Source organism: Aplidium turbinatum, chromosome 16, assembly GCF_918807975.1.
Source record: "Aplidium turbinatum chromosome 16, kaAplTurb1.1, whole genome shotgun sequence".
NCBI lineage: Eukaryota > Metazoa > Chordata > Ascidiacea > Aplousobranchia > Polyclinidae > Aplidium > Aplidium turbinatum.
The window spans coordinates 19,097,974-19,119,312 of record NC_137487.1 but is presented as its reverse complement, the minus strand read 5'-3'; the positions used below and the strand labels follow the sequence as shown (position 1 = coordinate 19,119,312).

Sequence of the window (21,339 nt, the reverse complement as noted above, 5' to 3'; positions counted from 1 at the left end):
TAACTAATCTGTGGAAGCAACTTCAGGATCGCTTACTCCGTTGGGTTTTTTTGTAGTTTTTGTGTAGCTAAGTTTTTTTGTGTTCTCTAATTTTAGCCGCAATTTTGTCCCGTTTGTGTGTAACAGCTACCTTTAATAAGTTAATAGCTGTTTATCTGTCTATAAATTTCATACAAATATTCCCTGAAAGTGTTTCCAGAAAGCGCTATAATCCATTATTTGAGTGTAATTTTGCAAAAAATTTTCGGGGGAGCATGCCTCCGGACCCCCCTAGTATGCGCGTGCCTTCGGCACGCTCTAACCCCCCATCAGCTTTATTGCTTCTCTTTCTTAACCCACCAGGAAACGCCACTGCAGATGTCTTAAATTAAACACTTTGTCGTTCTCTTCAATTCATCAAATATTTGGCCCCCCCCCCAAATTTTTTTCCTGGCTACGCCACTGTTGTCTACATCCGTTACAGCATTGTCGGCATCATCCGCTATTGTCGGCATCATAGCTTAGTCACTATTTTTATTTTAGAAAATCTTAAGAGTTGTGTACTCTTTGCTAAAATGATGAATGTAAATTTTTTCCCACATTGAAAGAGTTTGCGGCCCTAAATGCTTTTTTGTCTTATTTTTAAGCGCCATCACTAGACATAAGGGCTCACTAGTGGATTTCGGGAGGGGGAAAGAGATGGTGCTTACACGGCCTGTGTGCAAGCATGAGAAATTTCAGCAAGTGGGTAACTCGTTCAATAGTGAGGTTCACCCGAGACCATTAGTTTTTCGATGCAAATCGCGATGTAGACCAATGGACTATGGTCCGTGGACTTTGTGTTCTTTTGTTTATATGTGGAAGGATTGATGTTGCATTTTGAATTGTTGAATTTTTCTTCTTTTAGAAAATGAATTGCTCTTTATTAGTTTAAAAAAGCTTTGCTAAATTATCCATCAGAAGACTATATAACAGAATTGCTTGTTGTTCTCTGTTTAATCATAATCATGGAACCAAAAGCATGGTCAGTCTCCCGTTGCCATAGAAACCTTGCCATTCTCTCTGTGGGAATGCTATTCAACATGTCGTCTTACAGGAGCTTGGAGGGTGAGTGGAAAGCTTTAGAATATTCCAGTGATTGCGAAAATATAACTTTAGTAATCGATGGAGAATTGCGCATTATTAGAAGAGTTAGGCCCGTGAGTAGATTTTGGAATCTGCCATTCTCAATTGGAACTGTAGTGCAACCTTTTCAATATAAGGTTTTGCGGCCCTAGGCAACCATATGTCAAACTGATATTGTCCTTTTTTGGTATCATGCACGTTATAACGTCCGCGTTTTGTCGCTTCTACCTTTTTCTTTACCTCTGCTATGTTCGGCATATATTGTTTTTGTTGTTGTGATGGTCAGAAATAAAAACAAGCTTAACTGAACTGAATATCTAGCCCAGGGTTACTCAACTAATATTAACAAAGGTCCAGTTTGACAAGTTGAATATTTTTAGCGGTCCAGTAGCCTAAATAAGTTATTTTCCACGCAACCACGAAAGTTAAATTATCTGTACCAAACCACTTTTTTAGGAAAAATGTAATTTGAATTGGATTTCTGAGAAAATGTTGGGGAATCTGGGAGTCGAAGCCGCCCCAGCAACTCGGATAATCACAGTAAAAATTGCTTTCTCCCAGTATAAATCTATTTATAGAAGCCCTGAAACGTGGCAATGAGGTTATTTTTCCAAAAGCTCAAGGTCCACAATCTACACCCAGAAGGTCCGGATTCGGACCGCGGTCCGCCAGTTGAGTAGCCCTGATTTTAGCCTATAGGCCACGTTGGTTAGTAGGCCATTAAATTTTAACACGTTTACAGCTTTGCAGAGCAGCTTGAACAAAGGCGTGGGGGTAAGTTCACTGGCTGTGGTGTACGGGACGTCATTGATATCAGGAATGCTTCTCCCTCCTTACCTCATTATGAAGTTGAAATGCAGAAGATGCTTGTATCTCACTCCCATGGCTTACATGCTATACACAGCAGGTAATGTTAAATTTCATTTGAAACGCAATCAAGACAACAAAGACACAGTATAATGTTAATTTGTTTAAAAGCTTAATTTAAACCAGGGGTCACCAACCTTTTTTGCATGCGGGCCACTTTGGCACTAAGGAGAGCTGTGGCGGGCCGCACTAATAAAATGTTAGGTAGGTTGACTCTTATGCTAAAAAAGAACGTATTTCGTACCCAGTATCCAGCGTTACATGTTGTTCATATTTATGTTAGAATACCGCAGCAACAAAATTAATCGAACAACGCTACTGCCAGGCCAAGCTCCTTTTACAACACTTCTGACTTTTTTTAACAATGCCTAATAAACGAGGCCACTTGTTTTGCGCACTTATAGCGAGGCGAGCGGTTTCATCAGATTATTCATCGCCAAGCAAGAGTGGTGTTGTCACTTTGCTTCACAAAAGATATCTTGCAATTAACAATTTTAGTAAACAAGGAAATGTTTTGACACATTGCAATACAGGCAACAATAGTGACCTACAAACATATCAGCGAAAAATAGGCTCCAATAACAGGGAAAAAGAAACCAGGCACCATGAAACAAATGCTTGTAGAAATCACCCAAAAATCGTAATTCTATCGTAGGCTAGTTCATGAACGGTCTTCCCTTTAAAAAAGCAATGAGTTGGTTTTTCATCTTTTTTGTGAGAGTCTATAAAACCGTCTTTCTTTTGTTATAGACAACTGTCACTTGCGATGCTTATCAGCGTGGCAAGAATTTGTTGAACATTTTGCAGAACTTGCTTCGGCAGTAGATATACTAAAATTGGAACGATACAGAGAAGATTAGCATGGCCCCTGCGCAAGGATAACACGCGAAATCATGAAGCGTTCTATATTTCTTTAGAAAAAAGAAGAAAAAAAAAACAATTTGCAGTACTAAGTTAAATATTTTCATAATAGGCTACAATCAGAAAAAGTCTTTAAATTTATATATAATATTTTGCCAATTTATTATAAATTGAGTTGGCACACCGACCTATTTTGCCAACAAAAACTTGCATAAAGAAAACACTGGTCGTGAAACACAATAACGGTGAAGCGCACACTAGTGTTTACATGACATTTGCAAACTTAAAATAAGCAACCCTATGCTCGACATTTTCGAAATTCGAGAACAGACGTTTTAATCAACCACTGGGACAGTGTGGCTGGACATCGCATTGGAATAGCTTTAAGCAACCCCCACCTAGAACTATAATCTGCTTGGTCGGTCGGTGGAATCGTATGCAAAGCGAAAATATGCTTCCCGGAATGTATTTTTTGCCTTCGTGCTCTTTAACTCCTCAAGAAAAGTATTTTTGGTTATACTTGTACGCTGATACCTTCCGCGGGCCGCAGCGATACAGCGTGGCGGGCCGCATGCGGCCCGCGGGCCGCCATTTGGTGACCCCTGATTTAAACGATTGGTTGGTAAAATCATGCAGATTACGAGATTTTATATTGTCTGTATCTGTTCCAAATGGAGGCCGGAAAGACGTCGATTAAAGTGGATTTTTTTTTGCATTTTATTAAAAAAATAATTGTGTGAAAACATTAACTCTACTGTGCAATAGACTGAGTTTCGCTTTTAGCTGCATGATCATTGCAGCATTTAGCAGCTACCGGTTCGCTGTGTTAGTAGGTCTATAGCGATGTAAGCTACTACCGTACCACAGCGAACCCGCAGCATCAAGCTAAAACAGGTCGTTTCTATGTAGACTTGTGAAGTAAATTTACCGTGTTTTTACAGCAAATTTCTATCCAACCCTTTATACGTTGTTGCCAGCAAGCTTTGTGCTTGGCATAGGCACCAGTGCCATGTGGTCATCCGCATCAGTGTACATTATTGACCTTTCAACTATTCACGCATCACTGATCAAGAAGAAAGCACTTACAATAACCGGGAAATATTTTGGAATCTTTTGGGGCGTTGGAAGCATATCAGGGATATTTGGAATGGTCTTTCTTGCAATTTTATTCAACACTTTGAAAGATGGCACTACTGACAACGCGGCCCGAGAAGACTTCAACTCCAGCGTTGAAGATTCATTTATTGGGACAACAGTTAGTAACCATAACACTGCAGTTGACAGCAGCCTATCAAACCTATCGTCTTGTGGATTATACCATGACATAGATGATAAGCCAAGGAATTCCAATGCAACTTTAAGTGATGTTGTGTTGTACACGATGTACACAGTGTTTCTTCTACTCAACATTGTAACAAGTATTATGTATTTCTTTCTTGATGACGTGGAAGATGAGTGGTCAAACATCGAGACGAAAACGCGTATGCAAAATGTATCTTCGGACTCTATTTCAACATCATCAGGAGAGGAAGACAATGAAACTAATAAAGACCGTTTTCCAAGCGAGAAGCCGATTCACGTTGAGAATATCGATTTGATCGTCAAAGAGAAGTTGGACCAAGACGAAATAACTCACAGTAGAAGCAGCCAAACAATACCCGCCCCCTTAAACACTCAAAGTAGTCTCAAAACTATTCGGGCTGTAACTTATTTGCTGATAAAGAACAGGAGTGGTATCATGCTTGCTACAATGTCTATTGCTGTTGGAATGACGCAAGCTTTGATCAGAGGAATCTTCCTATCAGCATGGGTCAACTGTACAGACGGTATGTGATTTTGAGATAAGTCATTAAATTAGTAACCGCAGTATCAAATGTGCCCTAAGGGTTTGGGGCCAAAACATCTAATTTGTAATTTATTGGTTTTGTTTTTGTGTCTTCGAGAAGTAAAAACTTTTATGTTTGCGGTTATAATTTGCTGGGTGCCAGGCATTGAAAACAAACTTCGGTCATCAGTGAGAAATGAATTCATTGTGTACGTTATAGTAACCTAATGTTTAAATAATGTCATTCAATCGCATAAATTTGTTGCCAATTGTCTGCCTGTGGTATTGCAAAATTACTTCTTTCCTAAAGCTGTAGCCTACTTACCCACTTTGCTGATTACTTTTGTTGTCCTTCAGGTTCCAATCGAACGAAAATGGATGTCGCCATACTCGAGTTCCACCCTTGTACGGGATCATCAGTAATGCATATCCATGTGTCTTGAGCGGGAATCGAACTCCTAACTTGGTGGGAATTTGGACGTCGTTAACTTGAGTTGGAAGTTCGATTGTTGCTCAAGACACATGAATACGCACCACTAATGATCCCAAACAAGGGTGAAACTCGGGTATGGCGTCTTCCATTTTTATTCGATCTGGGCCAATAATGACTTAACGAATCCTTACATCCCTTTAATTTTTGTTATCTTGCAGGTATCGATTACACAGTTTACGTCATGCTTTGCGTTGGAGTTTTCATCAGTGTTGGGAGTGTGTGCTCCGGTTACCTGCTTCAACTGATGAGTTACATTCCACTCTTTGCCATTGCACTTCTCTTTTCCGTCAGTTTCCTAACTTCCCTTCTGTTCTTGAGAACTGAGCACGATCTCTCTGTGACGTATTTTGTTTTCGCGACCTTTATAGCGTTGGCTAATGGAATGTTCAACGGCCAATTGCCAAATGTGTATAATGCAGTGTTTCCATCTCAAAAAAGTGCGGCTGTTACTCTCAACACCGTGGCGTTAAATGGAGGAACAGCAATTTTGTATGTTGTCAGCGTGTTTGCTCTGCCAATAGTGTCGGTAGTAACACTAATGGCAACAACTTTGACCGGGTTCACAACATTTGCCATTGCTTTCCACTTGAGAGACTCTTGGCATAAGAAGTGAATTTGTACGAATGCACAATTGCACAGGTTCATGCGACACCCGTTTTAATGGTTACTGATAAACACCGCTTACTTCTACCCAGGGTGTAATAAATTGAGTGGGCGTATACTTGCTACAGGAAAGTGACTGACAACCCTAATCTCGTTAGTGTCGGTCGTTTAGTGTGATGAAAACCTTGTCTTCTCGTTTCCCAAGCTTCGTAGCTGAGAATGGGATCACCTATACTTTATAGGTTTCTGCGGCGTTGTTGCAAGTAACGTAATTGGAACCAAGCAATTAATTCCCTTTTAACTCTATCTTTGCGTGTAGGCTACACACATTTTATTGTAAATATCACATTGTATCTGGCAACCGCTGCCGTTGAGAGGATAATTTGGGACCGGTACCAATCAGAGACTCAGGCTCCTATCTTAAACCCTTCCAAAAATACTGCATACATCACCTCAAAAAAAATATTTCTAGTGAGCTTGTAAATGAAATAGTTTCCACCAAGAAAAAAGATCTTCCTTCCAAAAAAAAAAAAAAGAATCCTGAAAGGGTGCAAACTATTATGTCCCAACTAAATGCCAAAGAATACCCTTTGTTTTGGTGTTTTTTAGTTTCCTGGCAACTGCTAAAATCATCCTGGCCCCGTTCTAAATATATTCCCTAGTCCCTACCGCCAATGCTACTGGCGCATACACATAAGTAGGCTACTTATAATCAGTCACGTTGACAGTGGTACTTTGAACCCGGGCCTGGGGTGATTTCAGGGGCCCTTAACCTTTCCGAAAGGTCCGGGAACTTGACAAAGCCACCTCGTATTCTTTGGATATACTGTGTTTTTTTAATGTATTTTTATTTGGGGCCCGAAGATATTATTGGTACCGAGCTCAAACTATTTTCCCTGATTATGATAAAGTGTCTGCAGATTCAACCAAGAATTTAGACCTTGCCTCTTTGGAAAGTCTCGTTACTGTCTTCAGTGCTCGTTACTGTCTTCAACATTTAATGCAGTCTTGTTCCTTTGTATTATTTTGTTGTCGTTTTAACTTGTTTATTTTTTCATCATGTTCATTGTGCACAATAAACTCTTATGAATGAGTTTTGCATAAAGGGCAACCAACCAGTTAAGCCCAAATGTTAATTTTGTTGATAGCGAAACAGGAGTCTACCGCTATTAATTCTTCTTACAATCGGCTGCCAAAAAACGAGTGCTCTCGTTGATATTTAAATTTTAGACAACAAACACTATAGGCCTATGCCATAATATTTGCACCAGAGATGATTTGTACCGATGCATTAAGCGTCATTTGACTTGGTGAATCTGTCATGCAGGTTTATGGATTAAAAAAGAGAAAGTCATTGTAATGACCGCCCCGTTAGCTCAGCGGTTACGCGCCCGACTCAAGATCACGCGACGTAAGTTCGACTCTCGGGGTGTGCGCTTGAGCAATGCAATTCAAGACTGCTCTCCATTCAGCGGCATCTAATGAACGGAATAATTCTCCGGCAACAACACTTCAACAACCGGAAAACTTCACTCTGTTAATCTCGGTAAACGGCCCTGCGTCAAAAGCCTCTACAAGTATGCGAAACTGCCAGGAATAACTTATCAAGGCTTTGTCAGTCCGAGGATAATAAATTCAAAACTAGTAACCGTGATCGTATGAATTTGTAACTCGATTACCCTTTCACCACTCCATGTTGGCGGTACTTTCATGAAACATATCGATAAGCAAGTGGAGTGTAACCATTTTCTGAGACACATAGGCCTTTTGGTCCATTTGATGGACGTCATTTTGGCAATAATAATAATTTCATTATAGTTTTTAATTACAAAACAAAAATATATTATAGACAGATAATTGATAGCAATTTGATGGGAATGAATTGCATAATTCAAAAACAATACATAAAATAGAAGATAACTGCATAAATTCAAACGTTTTCGGCAAACTTTCTGCCCTCGTCGGGAAAATAACTAAATCATCAATTTTTAATCAATTCAATCACACTTTCACAGTAATAAAAATATATTTAATGTGAAAGTGTGAAGCAGAAATAACATTAAGCAGAAAGCACAAAAGAATAATCACGCTGAAGCGAAAGAAATAGATTCATGCCCAAAAACAATTCGGGTTCTCAACATTTCATCAGAAAACATTCTCGCTGCAACGCTTTGCAGCCACTTTATGACAAAAGTGAGACTTGATTTGAAGATAGACACAAACGTTGACTTACTTTGCCTTCTCCTCCACTTAATCTAAATCTTTAACAACGGAGTATTATTCGGATAAGATAAAAAATACGACGTTTTTTCATTGATACGTAGGTCCGCCCCTCTAGGTTAGCGGTTACACCCTCAGCTCAAAATCACGCGGCGCTGGTTCGACTCTCGGGGTGTGCGCTTGAGCAACGCATTTCACGACCTCTCCACTCAGAGGCACCTAATGAATAAAATAATTCCCCAGCAACAAGACTTTAACAATCGGAAACTTCACTCTGTCAATCTCGGTGACTGGCCCTGCGTCAAAAATCTCTACAAGGAATAATCTATCAAGGCTTTGTCAGTCCGAGGATGAAGATTCAAAACCAACTAACACGATTTTGTACTGTGACAGGACTTGTACTATTTGTAGCTTGGGGCAGTATAATGAAGGGGCTTTCAAACTGGGGTTTAAATTTATCAAAGACAAGTGAACCTGTAGTGAGAGAAAACCAGATTAATCCACAACCGACTGCGGCCCGTGGTTAATATCGTCAAAAAATAAAGAGCACAAAATATAGACACCAGACTCATGTTCAGCAAAGGTTTTGAAAACTGAACTGTTTTCATCTTCGGTGCCTTTAGCAGATTGTTTTCGGATTGCGAGTTATGAGGAGCGAATTCATGATATCATGAAAGGCTATGGAACCAGCTTGAAACTATTTGGTCTCTTTGACTGGTTGCAATTGAGTGGTTGAAAGAGCTAGAACAAAGTACAATAAGAAAAGTTTTTGAAAATTTTGGGAACTTGTACAAGTAATTTATAACTCTCTTGTTTCTGCCAATCCAGGTCCATCATGTCCTGACGGCGACACACTGGTAGTTTTGCGTTTTCGTTTCTTGTCGTATGTGGAAAAGCAACATTCGTATGTAGACCCTGAAAATAATTATAAGGATTAAACACTAGTCATCTTTTAGTGGCTGATACCCAGGGAAAGAGGGGCAATCACTCCACCTAAGATTAAGTATAAAAAACTTTTCTGCTTTGTAAAGCGCTGAGAAGCAACACATATATTCGATGGATACAACGCTATAGGGGAGACTGGGGTTAGTTGGAAAGTTTTTTTTTTAAAGTGGAATTTAAAGCATTTGGTGCATAACCTGACAACTTAAAGCGGCTTAAATTATAGCCTATGTTTGTCCCCTATCATATAACTAAAAATAAGTATTCAGTCAATTTAGCTTTTAATGCAAATTTAAAATAAACAAAACATAAAATTGATTTTCCAACTAACCCCATGCCTGGGGTTAGTTGGAAAACGTCAGTTCACTGCACGCTAATTAACTGGATACTCTTTTTTCAACCAACAAACATTTACATGGGGTTGTAAGCAAATATGTTTACTTGCTTTGAAATCAAAATGCAATATATTCTACACCTAATCAACGTAAAAACGTTTTTTAATAAACCCATTCTTAAAACTTGTGATACAGTATATATTGCACTTTCCAAGCTATTCAAATTAAAATTTTACCAGTATATCTGCTTAAAACAAGTAGCCTACATTGGAGCTTATACTACGTACTATCATACCACGACGATATACTCGCATCATATTACATCGTCATACTGGTATCAAAACATTTTCCAACTAACCCCACCCACAATTTTCCAACTAGCCCCATTAGCATATGACAAACTAGTTTCCTAAAATATTCAAGCATGGTGCATTTGACTAAAATTTGTTTATTTCTTGGTGTTGTAGAACACCTACAGCTGACACACACCAAAATACTTCTGCCTATCTTTAACGACATCGACGCAAAAGATGTTTCTTAAAACGCCAAAAATTTTACTTCGAAAAAGAAAATACAAAATTGTCAGCCAAACAGGCATAACTTGACTCAACAAATCGAAACTAACATGGATTATGTGTTTTTATAAACTACATCACATGGTGGCAGTAAATATTTAAAAAAGTTATCGAGATTTAAAAAAATGATAATTTTTCAACTAACCCGCCTTCCAACTAACCCCACTTTTCCCTACTATGAAAACACACATTGTTATTATGTCTTTGCAAGGTGTCGCATTTTCACCAGTCTTTCTAAATGATTCATCACATTATGTCGTCCATTGTTTCATCACAGCATGACCCAATGAACGCTTTATCTCTCTTGCAAGAGAGACGCCGTTTTAGTGCAATTTAGTTTAATGTTTTGTAAAAAAACAATTGCAATTATTACTAAAATTCTTCCCTCCCACAACGTTAAAGGTTAGATTTGACCCTGCTTAGGGAGTTAGCTTAAACTATGTCACTATAACTTTTTTCTTTTCTGGTGTATGGGAATTGAAAGGGCAAAACCTCTTCAATCTTAAATTGCAAAGGTATCCAAACAGTAACTGGTACCAAGCCAGAAAGCAAAACCACCGTTTTTAGATTGATTCAAAGTTTGCAGACGTTGAATCAATGTAAAAAACGGTTGTTTTGCTTTCTGGAAAGTTGGACATGGAGCTCTCCCGATCCGAAGATGATCTGCATCAGATTGACTGGTTGTCTGTACAGTACACTACAAGTAAAACGATTATAACATATCCAGACATACCCACGCAACAAAGGAAAATTGTTGAAGCGATAAAGATCATCAGTATGACGAACATGCTGATGCTGAACTTGTTGTCAAAGTAGTTTTTGTTGGCAAGGTCGTCCAAACTTCTCCCAGTTACGACAATCAAGTATTCATTCAAGGTGCTGCGGAACCGACCGATTCTGTCAAAGAAAACACGTTTCAATCTTTGGAATATGTTGAACTAAAATAAATAAATATAAAACCTGTCTTGTAAGATAATAATTCCTAGAAATATCATCATTATCATTAAGTTCCTTCCTCTCGTCGAAGGTTGGAGGCAATGAAGCGCCAGGCTTCTCTGTAGTCTGTTGTGAGATTTTTCTATTGCAATTTGTAATTAAGTCCTGACCAGTCTTTAATATCATTAGTTCAGATGCTTGGTGGTTTGCCCCTGCTCTGTTTTCCGTTCATTTTTCCTTCTAATGGTTTTCATTGAATAGAATTATAACATAATCAAATACAATAATATTTCAGTTTACGGGTTTACATAGTGAATTATTATCAACAGACATGTCTGGCTTATCATTGCGCAGCACATAAGTGGTGGCAGGCAGCCAGGCACTCAGACAGTTGACGGAATAACTGCACCGATGTATGCAAAATACGTTAAATCAATGTAAAAATGACAAATTTTGCAGTCTTGGAAGTCATCAGTGTCATAGTTTTGCTTTCAGCAAGACAACATGAATGTAATCTGAATGTATGGATGTGAATATTATGTCAACCAGATAAATGCTTCATTGTTCAGCCTGAGCTATGTAGCATTTTTAGCTGCTCCAATTACATAGTAGCCTGCTATTCATTCAACCACAGAGAACGGAAGACTTGGTATTTATGTGTTGGAGATTAGCTGAGTATTCTACCGTAAAAACGAACATCAATGAAGTTGTTTCATCCCAACTATAGCTACACTAACCTGGCTTCGCATCATCTGTCCTGAAATCTGAACAATCCTGTCTCACACGAAAGAAGACCATTAATATAAAGTTCTTTCTCGGCATGACATACTGAGAAAGAACTTTTCAGTTACAGCTACTTGCGGCAATTATAGTTTTGGTCATTCACACTTTTTCTGAACGGTTACTGAACGGTTAATACGGTTAAAAATGTTTATATGAATTCCTATATGTTGGAAGATTATACATGCTATAGCCTACAGTAGAATACTGTAGATGTTGATGCTTAGTGTCCGCGTGTGCAAAGCAAAATATCTTGACTTGCTGTTTTAACTGAATGCACAATTTTATGCCTTGTTTCAAATAAGTCCCCGGTTTCAAATTAACAGCAATTTTACCTCAGTATATGTTCGATAATTGCAGCCAATGCACTTTGTTGACAATAAATCTCACCTATACCTAGTAACTTTGACAGGGGAGTTTAAGGGGTACTTTTGTCCCCTGCCCAAGAATAAGATGATTTTTGAAGCCCGAAACCTTTTCAAGGGCATGGGAACTTAAAGAAAGCACCTCGTATTCTTTGAATATACGGTAACGTGTTTTTCTTAACGGTTTCTTGATTTGGGGCCAAAGATATCCATGTTACCGGGCCCAAATTATCCTTTCAAAGGCCCTGGATATAGGCTACACAAGCTACAGTACTTAAAATAAGGTATCACGTCAAACGGTTAGTACCAAATAATTACTATCAACCGATCTATATTTAGCAGATGGGCATAGAATTGCAAAACAATAAACGAACGTAAAAGCAATGTTGTCTTGCCTGCTAAGAATAAAAGTTATTTAAGACGAAGTAAGGACACTTATCCTTACAACATCACAATTAAATTGAAAAGTCTAACGCTCTCGGCAATTTTGCTTGTTACTCATGCTACGTTTTATTTGTTGTTTCTTACGTGCGTAAATTTGTCATCTCTCAATCGTCAAGCTGAACTCAACTGGATGTGAATGCAATTTTATAATATAAAGCTTGATCCCTCTACAACAAGTACTTAGTGTTGTCCGCAGATTACAACAGGATCCTCCATTGAATTAGTTTGGCAATTCTGTGCGGTTTGTATCAATGTAGGCTACAGTTTTTAATTGTCGTAATAGTTCAAGAATATTTTGCTGTGGGCTTGTATGCAGTTTTTAAGGCTACAGTTGTTTGATCACACCGGACATAGGCTAGTAAATGTATCCGTGGGTCACACCTATCTACATAGCATAGAGCCACTGTACGAATCACAAACTCAATTTTATCTACCTATTTTGTAGGCTACGGTCTCACATAAAATTAACTTATCTAGGCTACTATTTGATCTGCCTTGTTTATTTTAAGAAATTAGTTATCTGAGCGTGATAGGCTGGAATTGGGGTGTGTATTTTATTTGCTGTTCTGATTTAATCACAAATAGCCTACAACCAATAAGAACAATATCTTAAACCCACAATAGGCTATATACAAAAAGTTTCTGAGTAATTTTTATCGTCATGGGTAATCTAAAGCAAAAATGACCAGAAAACAATTCATTACTTACAAGCTTACTGGTTCCATATTTCTTGTTTTTTAGAGACACTAAGCAGCTTAGTCGTGTTGCATTCCTGTCGACTGTGAGCTAACAGATGCTTCGATCAACAGCGCTATTCACCAGTCGTGACCAAGTGTGACGTCACAGGCAGGAAGCAACTTTCAACAGGAACACCAGACATGCATAATGCATATTGTATTATCATGCTGATAAAAACGTACGAAGTATAAACTCCGGACAGTCTATTGCATTGCAGTCATAATAGTGGCAGATCTAGGGGGAGGGCGATCGCATCTCTTAAAACACAGAAAAGCAATTCTTTTAACGGTGCATTTGCAAGGTCGGATTAATGTAGACCGACACATGATTGTGTTTTGTTGAAATTTCCTCCTTAACTCGCTGGATCTGCCCCTAGGTCATCGGTTGAGGCAAGAAATTACAATCGGAATCTCTTTAAGAAAAAGTGCTGTCTTGAAACCTATGCTCGATTTATCAGCTGTTGATGATTTATCGTTACCTAGCGGAATCGGTTTTGCAAACAAACGAAATGTGTCTTCTGGACTACAACTCTCGTCTAATCTACATAATTCTGACCATTAATTTATGCCGCAATATTATACGTAGCCAAGGGCTGTTCGAAACAAAAATATTTTAAAACGCTTGAAAAGGGCAGTTGGGATAAAAATAAAAATTCAGAGGGGAGACAGACAATATAAAAAGTGCGGTTTAAAATAATCAAGGTTTAAATAATGGGGGTGAGAAGCTTGGTCAAAAATCAACAAATGTGGACAAACTTCATCTTTTTCTGATGGATTTGTGAGTAGGTACCCGATCTTGTTTAAATAAACAAATGCCTATGCAAAACCATTCGTGAGCAAAACAGACATAAATTAAAACCAACAGTCCATCAATGACAAGTTCAAAGTTAAAAAGGCGTTATTTCGTATCATGATATTCAGTGAACTGTCTCCTCAGCGATATTAATTGCTACAAAATGCAAAGATATTTTAGTCATGTTTTAAAAATAGATCCCAAACATAAAATCGCTTTTGAAAAATAAATAGTTGATTTTTTATTTGGCAACTTCAAATAAGAATGACAAACCAAATGAAGCGTAGATAAAAAAATAAAGAATAAACATTCAAAAGGAGTCAAGATTGAGGAATCGGCATGCCAGCATGGCAGTAAATCGAAAAAAGAGGCGAAACCATGAAAAGTTTATACGTGCCTGAGTAGTTGTTCATGTTAAACGTACCAAAGACAGGCAAGACACAACAATACCACAGGGTTGAGCATTACAACAATATAATGGAAGAGAAAAATGAATAAAGTCGAACAAAGATTGAGTAGCCTACTACTTGAGATTGAGTCCGCCCCGATAGCTCAATTGGTTAGCGCGTCACTACTGGAACGAAGAAACTTCAAGATCAAGCAACGCTGGTTCGACTCTCGGGGTGTGCGCTTGAGCAACGCACGTTAAGGACTGCTCTCCATTCAGCGGCATCTAATGGATGGAATAGTTCCCCGGCAACAAGACTTCAACAATCGGAAACTTCACTCTGTCAATCTCGGTGACCGGGCCTGCGTCAGTGATCCGAAGCCTCTACAAGTATGCGAAACTGCCAGGATTGAGCTCTGCAAGAAGCTTTCCCAGTCCGAGGATAAAGATTCAAGCAAGCAATCAAACTGTATCAGTTGAAAATTGTGGGTTTGATAACTTGAGCTATAACCTACCTTAGCAAATTAAACCACACTTACGTGAAATTAACTGCTTAGCTTTTATGTGGGCTGGCTGGGGTATTAAGTTTAGATGGGCTGCGGTACCAGTACCATACCGTAACTAATAAAAACTTACCCAAAAGACCTATTTAAAATTATTGAGTTGTACGGTATGTTATTACACACAGAGGTGGGCACTCGCTACTTTTAAAGTAGCGCGCTACCCGCTACCGCTACTCGGACCAAAGTAGCGCGTGCTACCGCTACTTCTTTCGCTACTTTTGTCTAAAATGACACTAAGTTAAGAAACACTCTTCAAGTCCCTATAGTGATGCAAAAATGACCTTGAAAACGAATGCTATTCCTTTACACCAGTTGTCATTTTAACGTTATAGAAAACGCTTGCCAGATGCTTCGTCCCTGAGATCTTTCGTCCCGACGTTTCGGCCCTAGCTTGCCAGATGTTTTGTCCCTGAGATCTTTCGTCCGGATGTTTCGGATCTTAAGCGTTGGATTGTTCACCCACCAATAGGGAACGTGAGCTGGGTTTAGACCGTCGTGAGACAGGTTAACTTTACTATACTGATGAAGCTCGTCTCGCAACCGAGGGTCGTCGCAATCAGTAACTCTGCTCAGTACGAGAGGAACCGCAGATTCGGACGTTTGGTACGTGCGCTTGGCTGATCGGCCAGCAGCACGAAGCTATCGTCCGCGGGCTTACGACTGAACGCCTCTAAGTCGGAATCCCTCCTGACAAGCGACGATTTGTTCGCGCCAGGTCCGGAGTGGGCGAAGAGGGGCGGTTGTCTTTCTTTCGGCGACCGCTCGGCAGAGAGGCTGTTCGGGTCAGTCGCTGCCGAATCATCCGCTGAAGACCGGGGTGTCGTGATCGCTATAAAGAGCAGTATTTCGACTACGATTTTTTGAGAGTAAGCCTTCTGGTCTGTGATTCGTCTTGTCCTCCATGACAAGGGCACTGCAACCGTCACGCGATTTCGGCGTGCATGCGGTCACTCGGGTTAAGGTTAGCTACAGTCTAAAATGCAGCTATATGCCGACTTCGGATAAAACTTCTGTTCGGTTGCGGTGTTTTGCCACGCTCAATCTCGCACGCTTGCCAGGTGTTTCGTCCCTGAGATCTTTCGGCGGAGTTTTGCCACTCTCAATCTCGCACTTTCCACCAACGTAGCCGATGTCTTGTAGGGCCGAAACATCGGGACGAAACATCTGGCACCCATAGAAAGCACCTTCTAAGGGAAATTTATTGTTACGCATGTTTCAAAAACACAAGCATTTCAAAATGAGAGTCACTATAAGTCCTGCCCACTTTGGCTTAAGCACATCTTTTCCAACAGAGAAAAGGTTCTCAACTGCAGCACTAAAAGCAATGGGGGTGTTGTATTTAATGAACAGATGTTTTAACTCAATATTCGACAAGCTCAAGGACTTGCTCCTGTCTGAAAAAAAAGGTGTCCACAACTGCTGTTTCCTTCTGCACCAACCTTTCACGGTATGGCGCCAACACACCAAGAAGTTCATCCTCGAAGTCGTCACTGGTGTTGGTGTCACTCTTCTCAGTATCAACCTGGCTTGATATCTCCCTCAACAGTCGAATTACATTTGTCTTGACTTTTTCTCACAGTGCGTCAGCATCATTCGTGAAAACGTACCGGTAGTGCAGAAATTGTGGCCACAACGTCTTGAAGGAGGGATGAAGACATGATGCCATAACACATTTCAAGTCGTTGAAGCACTTGTTGAATCGTTTCTTCACCCCTTCAAGGACTTTTACTCTCAACTCCTCACAGCTCACAAGATCACTGATCTCGGTCAACTTCTTTGCGCAAATTGTAATGGTTGGAAGCAAGACTCTGTAATACACCTTGGACTCGCCCTGGAGAATGTCTAAAGCCTGGCAGATAGGCTTCATCACACGAAGATATTCGCCGAAGAAGTTGACGTCAGCTAGAAATAATTGAGCTGTTAAGAAATAAGACAAACTATATTGTAACTTCAAAATCACACAAAATTGCCCTGTAATGACTTCTTTTAACAAAAACCATCGTGTAGAATTTTTTTATCCGCAACAAATATCTTAGCTAACCATTTGTCAACAGTTTTACTTTAACCAATACGATGAAACCTTATTTTTTGGACATCTCAACATAGGTGATGAGTGATGAGGCAATGCTCACTGCATGTAGTCTATATTCTATAAAGTATAAACCATATACAACTTTACTTCGGCTAACTTAGTATTAAAATTAAAATGAACATTATCGATTTCATACCTTGATCGCAGCTCCACACCAGAAAACGAGATTCCCAAAAGACCGAAACTTTGCAACACCATCTCTATAACATATGAAAAAATGGGAGAGGTAATATTTCTATTTTAGCCATAGTTTTTACTCAAAGTTTGCATGTCTCATGATTTTTCAACAAATTTTCTTAAAATCACCTTCAAAAATAGTATATATAATATGGTATGTACAAATGGAACGATATGCACATTGCATCATCAGAAAGAATGGGTCCAAAATGATGATGAGGGGTGTTTGTTTTTTTTGCAAAATAAGCTTATAACATTGGGAAATGATGGCAAATGGTAGAGGGGGTAAAATATCTCAAATTCTGATGATGTAATACATAAACGCTCCCAATTAATACTGCATAAAAATGAGTTAAATGACACAGTTTAGTCAAGACACAACAGACAAAATGTTAGGTTTTGAAAGTTTTTCCATAGACAGCAATCACTGAGCTGACCAGTTTTTACACAACCTGTGAAGTTTAATTGTATCGTTTTTGGAAATAGTGTAACGACATCTGCCAGATGCAATCATGGAAGGAGTTTCAATGATACAAACAATGTTATTAATATCGATCCAGCATTTATCAGCAGAGGAAGGCCAGTAGAAGATTCTGGCTGGACCATGAGGATGCATAAAGTTTACATGATAGTCTCCAAACTCATCAGAAATGTCTTTCACAAAACCTATCCACGGTTCATAATCATATATACAGCAGTCAGCACACATATGTCTGTTTTGCGATGTTGATAGGTTCATTCAATGCTTCAAGTGCAAGGTCTTCATCTCACTGACACTATTTCAGGCAGATTTTTTTGAGCACTGAGTTTGTACGCGAATAACTTTGTTTCGGAACCAATCTATGGAATTTTAGTGTTCCTTTTATTGTCTTTGCCAACGAGAATCTTTTTTTTAATTTTTCTTTGCAAGCTTCAAAATCCAGTCAGGCTTGACATTGAAAAATTGAATTCCTTGTATGTTGGGCCCTACTAGACCTACTAATTAAGCGATTAGTTTTTGTCAATTATTGCCATTGTTACATTCATGCAACGTCAAACAACGTTGATTCGCCGTTAAAGGAGCAAAAGTGTCCAGCCGCGCCGTTTGTCTCCACTCTGCTACTGGTAGCCCAGTGCTATAAATCAAGTAAATTGCGCAAACCTGTGAGGAATTTCATTTGCGGCAAAAGTCTGACCGCAATTTCCACTGCTTTTACATCGTTTTAACATCGCCAGATGTTAAATCGGTGTAAAAACTGTAGCATTGTTCTTCAAAGGAGTAATTTTCTCCCAAACGACGTTATCAATTAACTCTGCTGCCAAAATGCTCTAAATTTGTCGTCTCAATCATCACAGTTGCGTTTGTTACGTCACTGATATTAAACTCGCAAGTTTCGTCCCGCAACCCGCACATACCAATCACAAAAAATATGCGGAACTGAATTACCAGGACCAGACGGTGTTGCGTATCAATTGTATTTATTACTTGTTTCCAAATCGTGTTAGAGGAGACATAGACTTAAATGTAAAACTAGGCTAGCCCAACAACCTAGCAAAATCGCCCTTTTGTAAAACGCACAAAATAACCTTAATGACGTGACAGTATGTGTTCGCCCACCCAGCTATTTTGAAAACTCGGCGCCTATGGATAACGATATACCTTATCAGACTGACCATGCTATAACAGTATGGCGAAATCAATTTCTCAGATTAAAAATGAAGCTGGTACACTGTTGTTGCAAGAGCAGCAAGAATTATTCTACAATATAAGGTTTAAGCTAACCGGATTTTATAAAAATTTCACAGATATCGTCCTCTTTGAATGAAAACTATGGCTAAACTAAAAATATTACCTCTCCCATTTTTTCATATGTTATAGAGATGGTATCAAGGAATATTTTTCATGTGAACAAGTTTTTTGTATCACGTGATCCACAGGGTCAAAATCAAGGTCAAAGCAAAGGTCAAAAGGTCATTACCCCTAAACATGCTTATTTTTGAAAATTAACCACAGAAATGAAATCCTTGACCAATTTCCTGCAAAATGACACCAATTTCATTAAAATACACCCAGTGGTTGCTGAGAAATGGCATTTTGAAATAAGCCGGGTAGGCGGGTACCCCAATTTTCCCCCAAAATACGAAATTTCACAGGGCCATATCTCCAAAACCACTGGCCGGATTTTAATAAAATTTAAAATTTATACGTTTTTGCCCAAAACCTAACCACAAACCAAATTTGATGTAAATCGGTGATGGTGGTGTTAACAGCACTGGGTGAATTGAGCTGGAATGACCCTTTAGCATTTTGGTGCACTTAAAATACTAACTTTGTTAATGTTTGGTTGTCCTCCTGATAATGCTCAGCAATGTAGTGCTAGCATTGATAATCCCTGACAAAATCTGAACAAATTGACAAAGCCTAACAAGTAATAATTGGTATTTAAAGGCTTGATGCAGGAATAAAACATGGAGTTTGGAAGTGACACTGCTTAACCAATTATGCCGAATTAAATCGTACTGTTGTTTATTCCTCAAAGGAGATTTGAAATGATCTTGATATTATAAACAAAATAAAAAGTGTACCGTACATTATTTCCAATGGCGTAGTAAACAGTTAGGTTTTGTTGTTGATTTTTGTCTGAGAGTTGGTTTATTATTTTTGTATTAAAATTTTCCTGATTTGTAGCTTTAACGTTGTATCTATTTTTTATAAAAAAGTATAAACACTTTGAGTCAATATAGAAACTACAAATTATGAATCTGTTTGGAAGCTCCAACCATGACTCTGACACAGAAGGCAAGACTGCAAATAGTTCCCCACTGATGCAAACTCCCTACTTAAACATAGATCCAAATTATTTGCGTAGTGCAGATGATTACATTCTTCTTGAAGATGCCTCTCCTGTACGTTCGAGGGTCCAGGTTATGTTTTCTATGGTCGGTTCAGCTACTGTGTTTGGTGCTGCACTTGGTGGCCTTGAAAGTATGAGATACACTGGATTGCAATTGCTTAAAGGAAAGTCAGAAAGAATGCAAACAACCAGTGCTGTGTTAAAGAACGGGGCAAGAACTGCATCTAAGTTTGGATCAATTGCTGTGCTGTATTGTGCATGTTCTGTAATTTGTGAGAAAGCTCGAGGAGAAGAAGATGGTATCAACACAGTAGTTGGCGGGGCTGCTGCGGGCGCTTTATATTCTTTGCCTGGAGTGCTCAATGTGAAAAAGCATGGCGTTCAAGCTGAGGAAATCCAAAGAATGGGACTTTTGAGAAAAAATATTATGCGCCTTCCACCAGTCGGACGATTTTTCTTCAGCACTGGTGTAGGTTTAGCTGCAGGTGGACTGCTTTGTTTATATAAGAACCAAGCTTCTGAATATATTCGTGAAATAACAAGCAGAAATTAAAATTACTTGTCAGTTTTTTTTTTTCTTCGTTGAAGTGTAAGTTTGTAAGGATCAAAACGTGCATGTTTATTAACATTTTTGTAGCGCGATCTTTGTTTGTTTAATGCCATGACGCCATGTTCGTTTTTGGTTTCACATGCTTGTGGTTCAACAAAATAACACCTCCACTAAAATTGTATTTCAACTAATCATGGACAAATAATTGCAACTGCTGTTTAGTGCTTATGATCTTCGTTTTGGAGCATTCTTTTCATTTTGCTGTTTTATCATATTAATGGAAATTACTGCTTTTCATGTCAGACTTTTCACCAAACGTTTTCCATGAATATTTGACATTCAAATGAATCAGAATACTTATTTACAAATGATTCAGCTTCAGAATATTAACCACGCAAATTGCAAACTTTTCATTTTGTGAGTACTGTATTTGGCAAAGAACCAACTTAAAATCAAAATGTATCATAATTTTCTGAAAGACTTTGCAATGGTTTTGGAGATTTTATTGAAATGGAAGTGATGTAAAGTTTAGTGGATCAGCAAAATGTTATTGTATCATAGATAATATGCTGTATTATACCCATTATTGCAAGTTACAACTCAAAAATATCTGCATGTAATCAGTTATTTTTGTCATCGAAAAAATTGCATTGTAAATTTTCTTTTGTTAACTCAACGTAACATTTCTTTTCATTGAACTATGAATATTGAATACGGTATATTTAAAAATTATTAAACAGCAGCAACTATCCTACTTACCATATTGCTTAAAGGCTTTTAAATGTTCAACTTAACATTTCCATATTTTTCAAAATACTTTTTTCAGTTTGCAATTTCGATGCATTTTTCAGATTT

General features: G+C 38.6%; 3 protein-coding genes and 1 non-coding gene across 4 annotated transcripts; 3 read left to right on the top strand and 1 right to left on the bottom strand.

Annotated features, from left to right (window-relative positions):
• Window positions 1–986: 986 nt before the first annotated feature.
• On the top strand, window positions 987–6,802 carry LOC145785290 (protein unc-93 homolog A-like). The gene is made up of 4 exons (XM_082596961.1): window positions 987–1,086; window positions 1,847–2,011; window positions 3,774–4,658; window positions 5,309–6,802. Exons 1-4 carry the CDS (start codon window positions 987–989, stop codon window positions 5,761–5,763), a joined length of 1,605 nt encoding a protein of 534 aa, XP_082453087.1. The 3' UTR covers window positions 5,764–6,802.
• LOC145786044 (U6 spliceosomal RNA) lies at window positions 2,782–2,884 on the top strand. Its single transcript, XR_014291264.1, has one exon. It is a non-coding gene; the product is annotated as a U6 spliceosomal RNA (small nuclear RNA).
• A 380-nt stretch (window positions 6,803–7,182) lies between the features above and the next one.
• Window positions 7,183–13,125, bottom strand: LOC145785757 (uncharacterized). Its single transcript, XM_082597465.1, has 3 exons — window positions 13,059–13,125; window positions 10,559–10,722; window positions 7,183–8,888 (listed from the first exon to the last, which is right to left on the bottom strand). Exons 1-3 carry the CDS (start codon window positions 13,073–13,075, stop codon window positions 8,773–8,775), a joined length of 297 nt encoding a protein of 98 aa, XP_082453591.1. The 5' UTR covers window positions 13,076–13,125; the 3' UTR covers window positions 7,183–8,772.
• Window positions 13,126–19,772: 6,647 nt separating this feature from the next.
• LOC145785978 (mitochondrial import inner membrane translocase subunit Tim23B-like) lies at window positions 19,773–21,334 on the top strand. The gene has a single exon (XM_082597672.1). It carries the CDS (start codon window positions 19,837–19,839, stop codon window positions 20,485–20,487), a length of 651 nt encoding a protein of 216 aa, XP_082453798.1. The 5' UTR covers window positions 19,773–19,836; the 3' UTR covers window positions 20,488–21,334.
• Window positions 21,335–21,339: the final 5 nt, after the last annotated feature.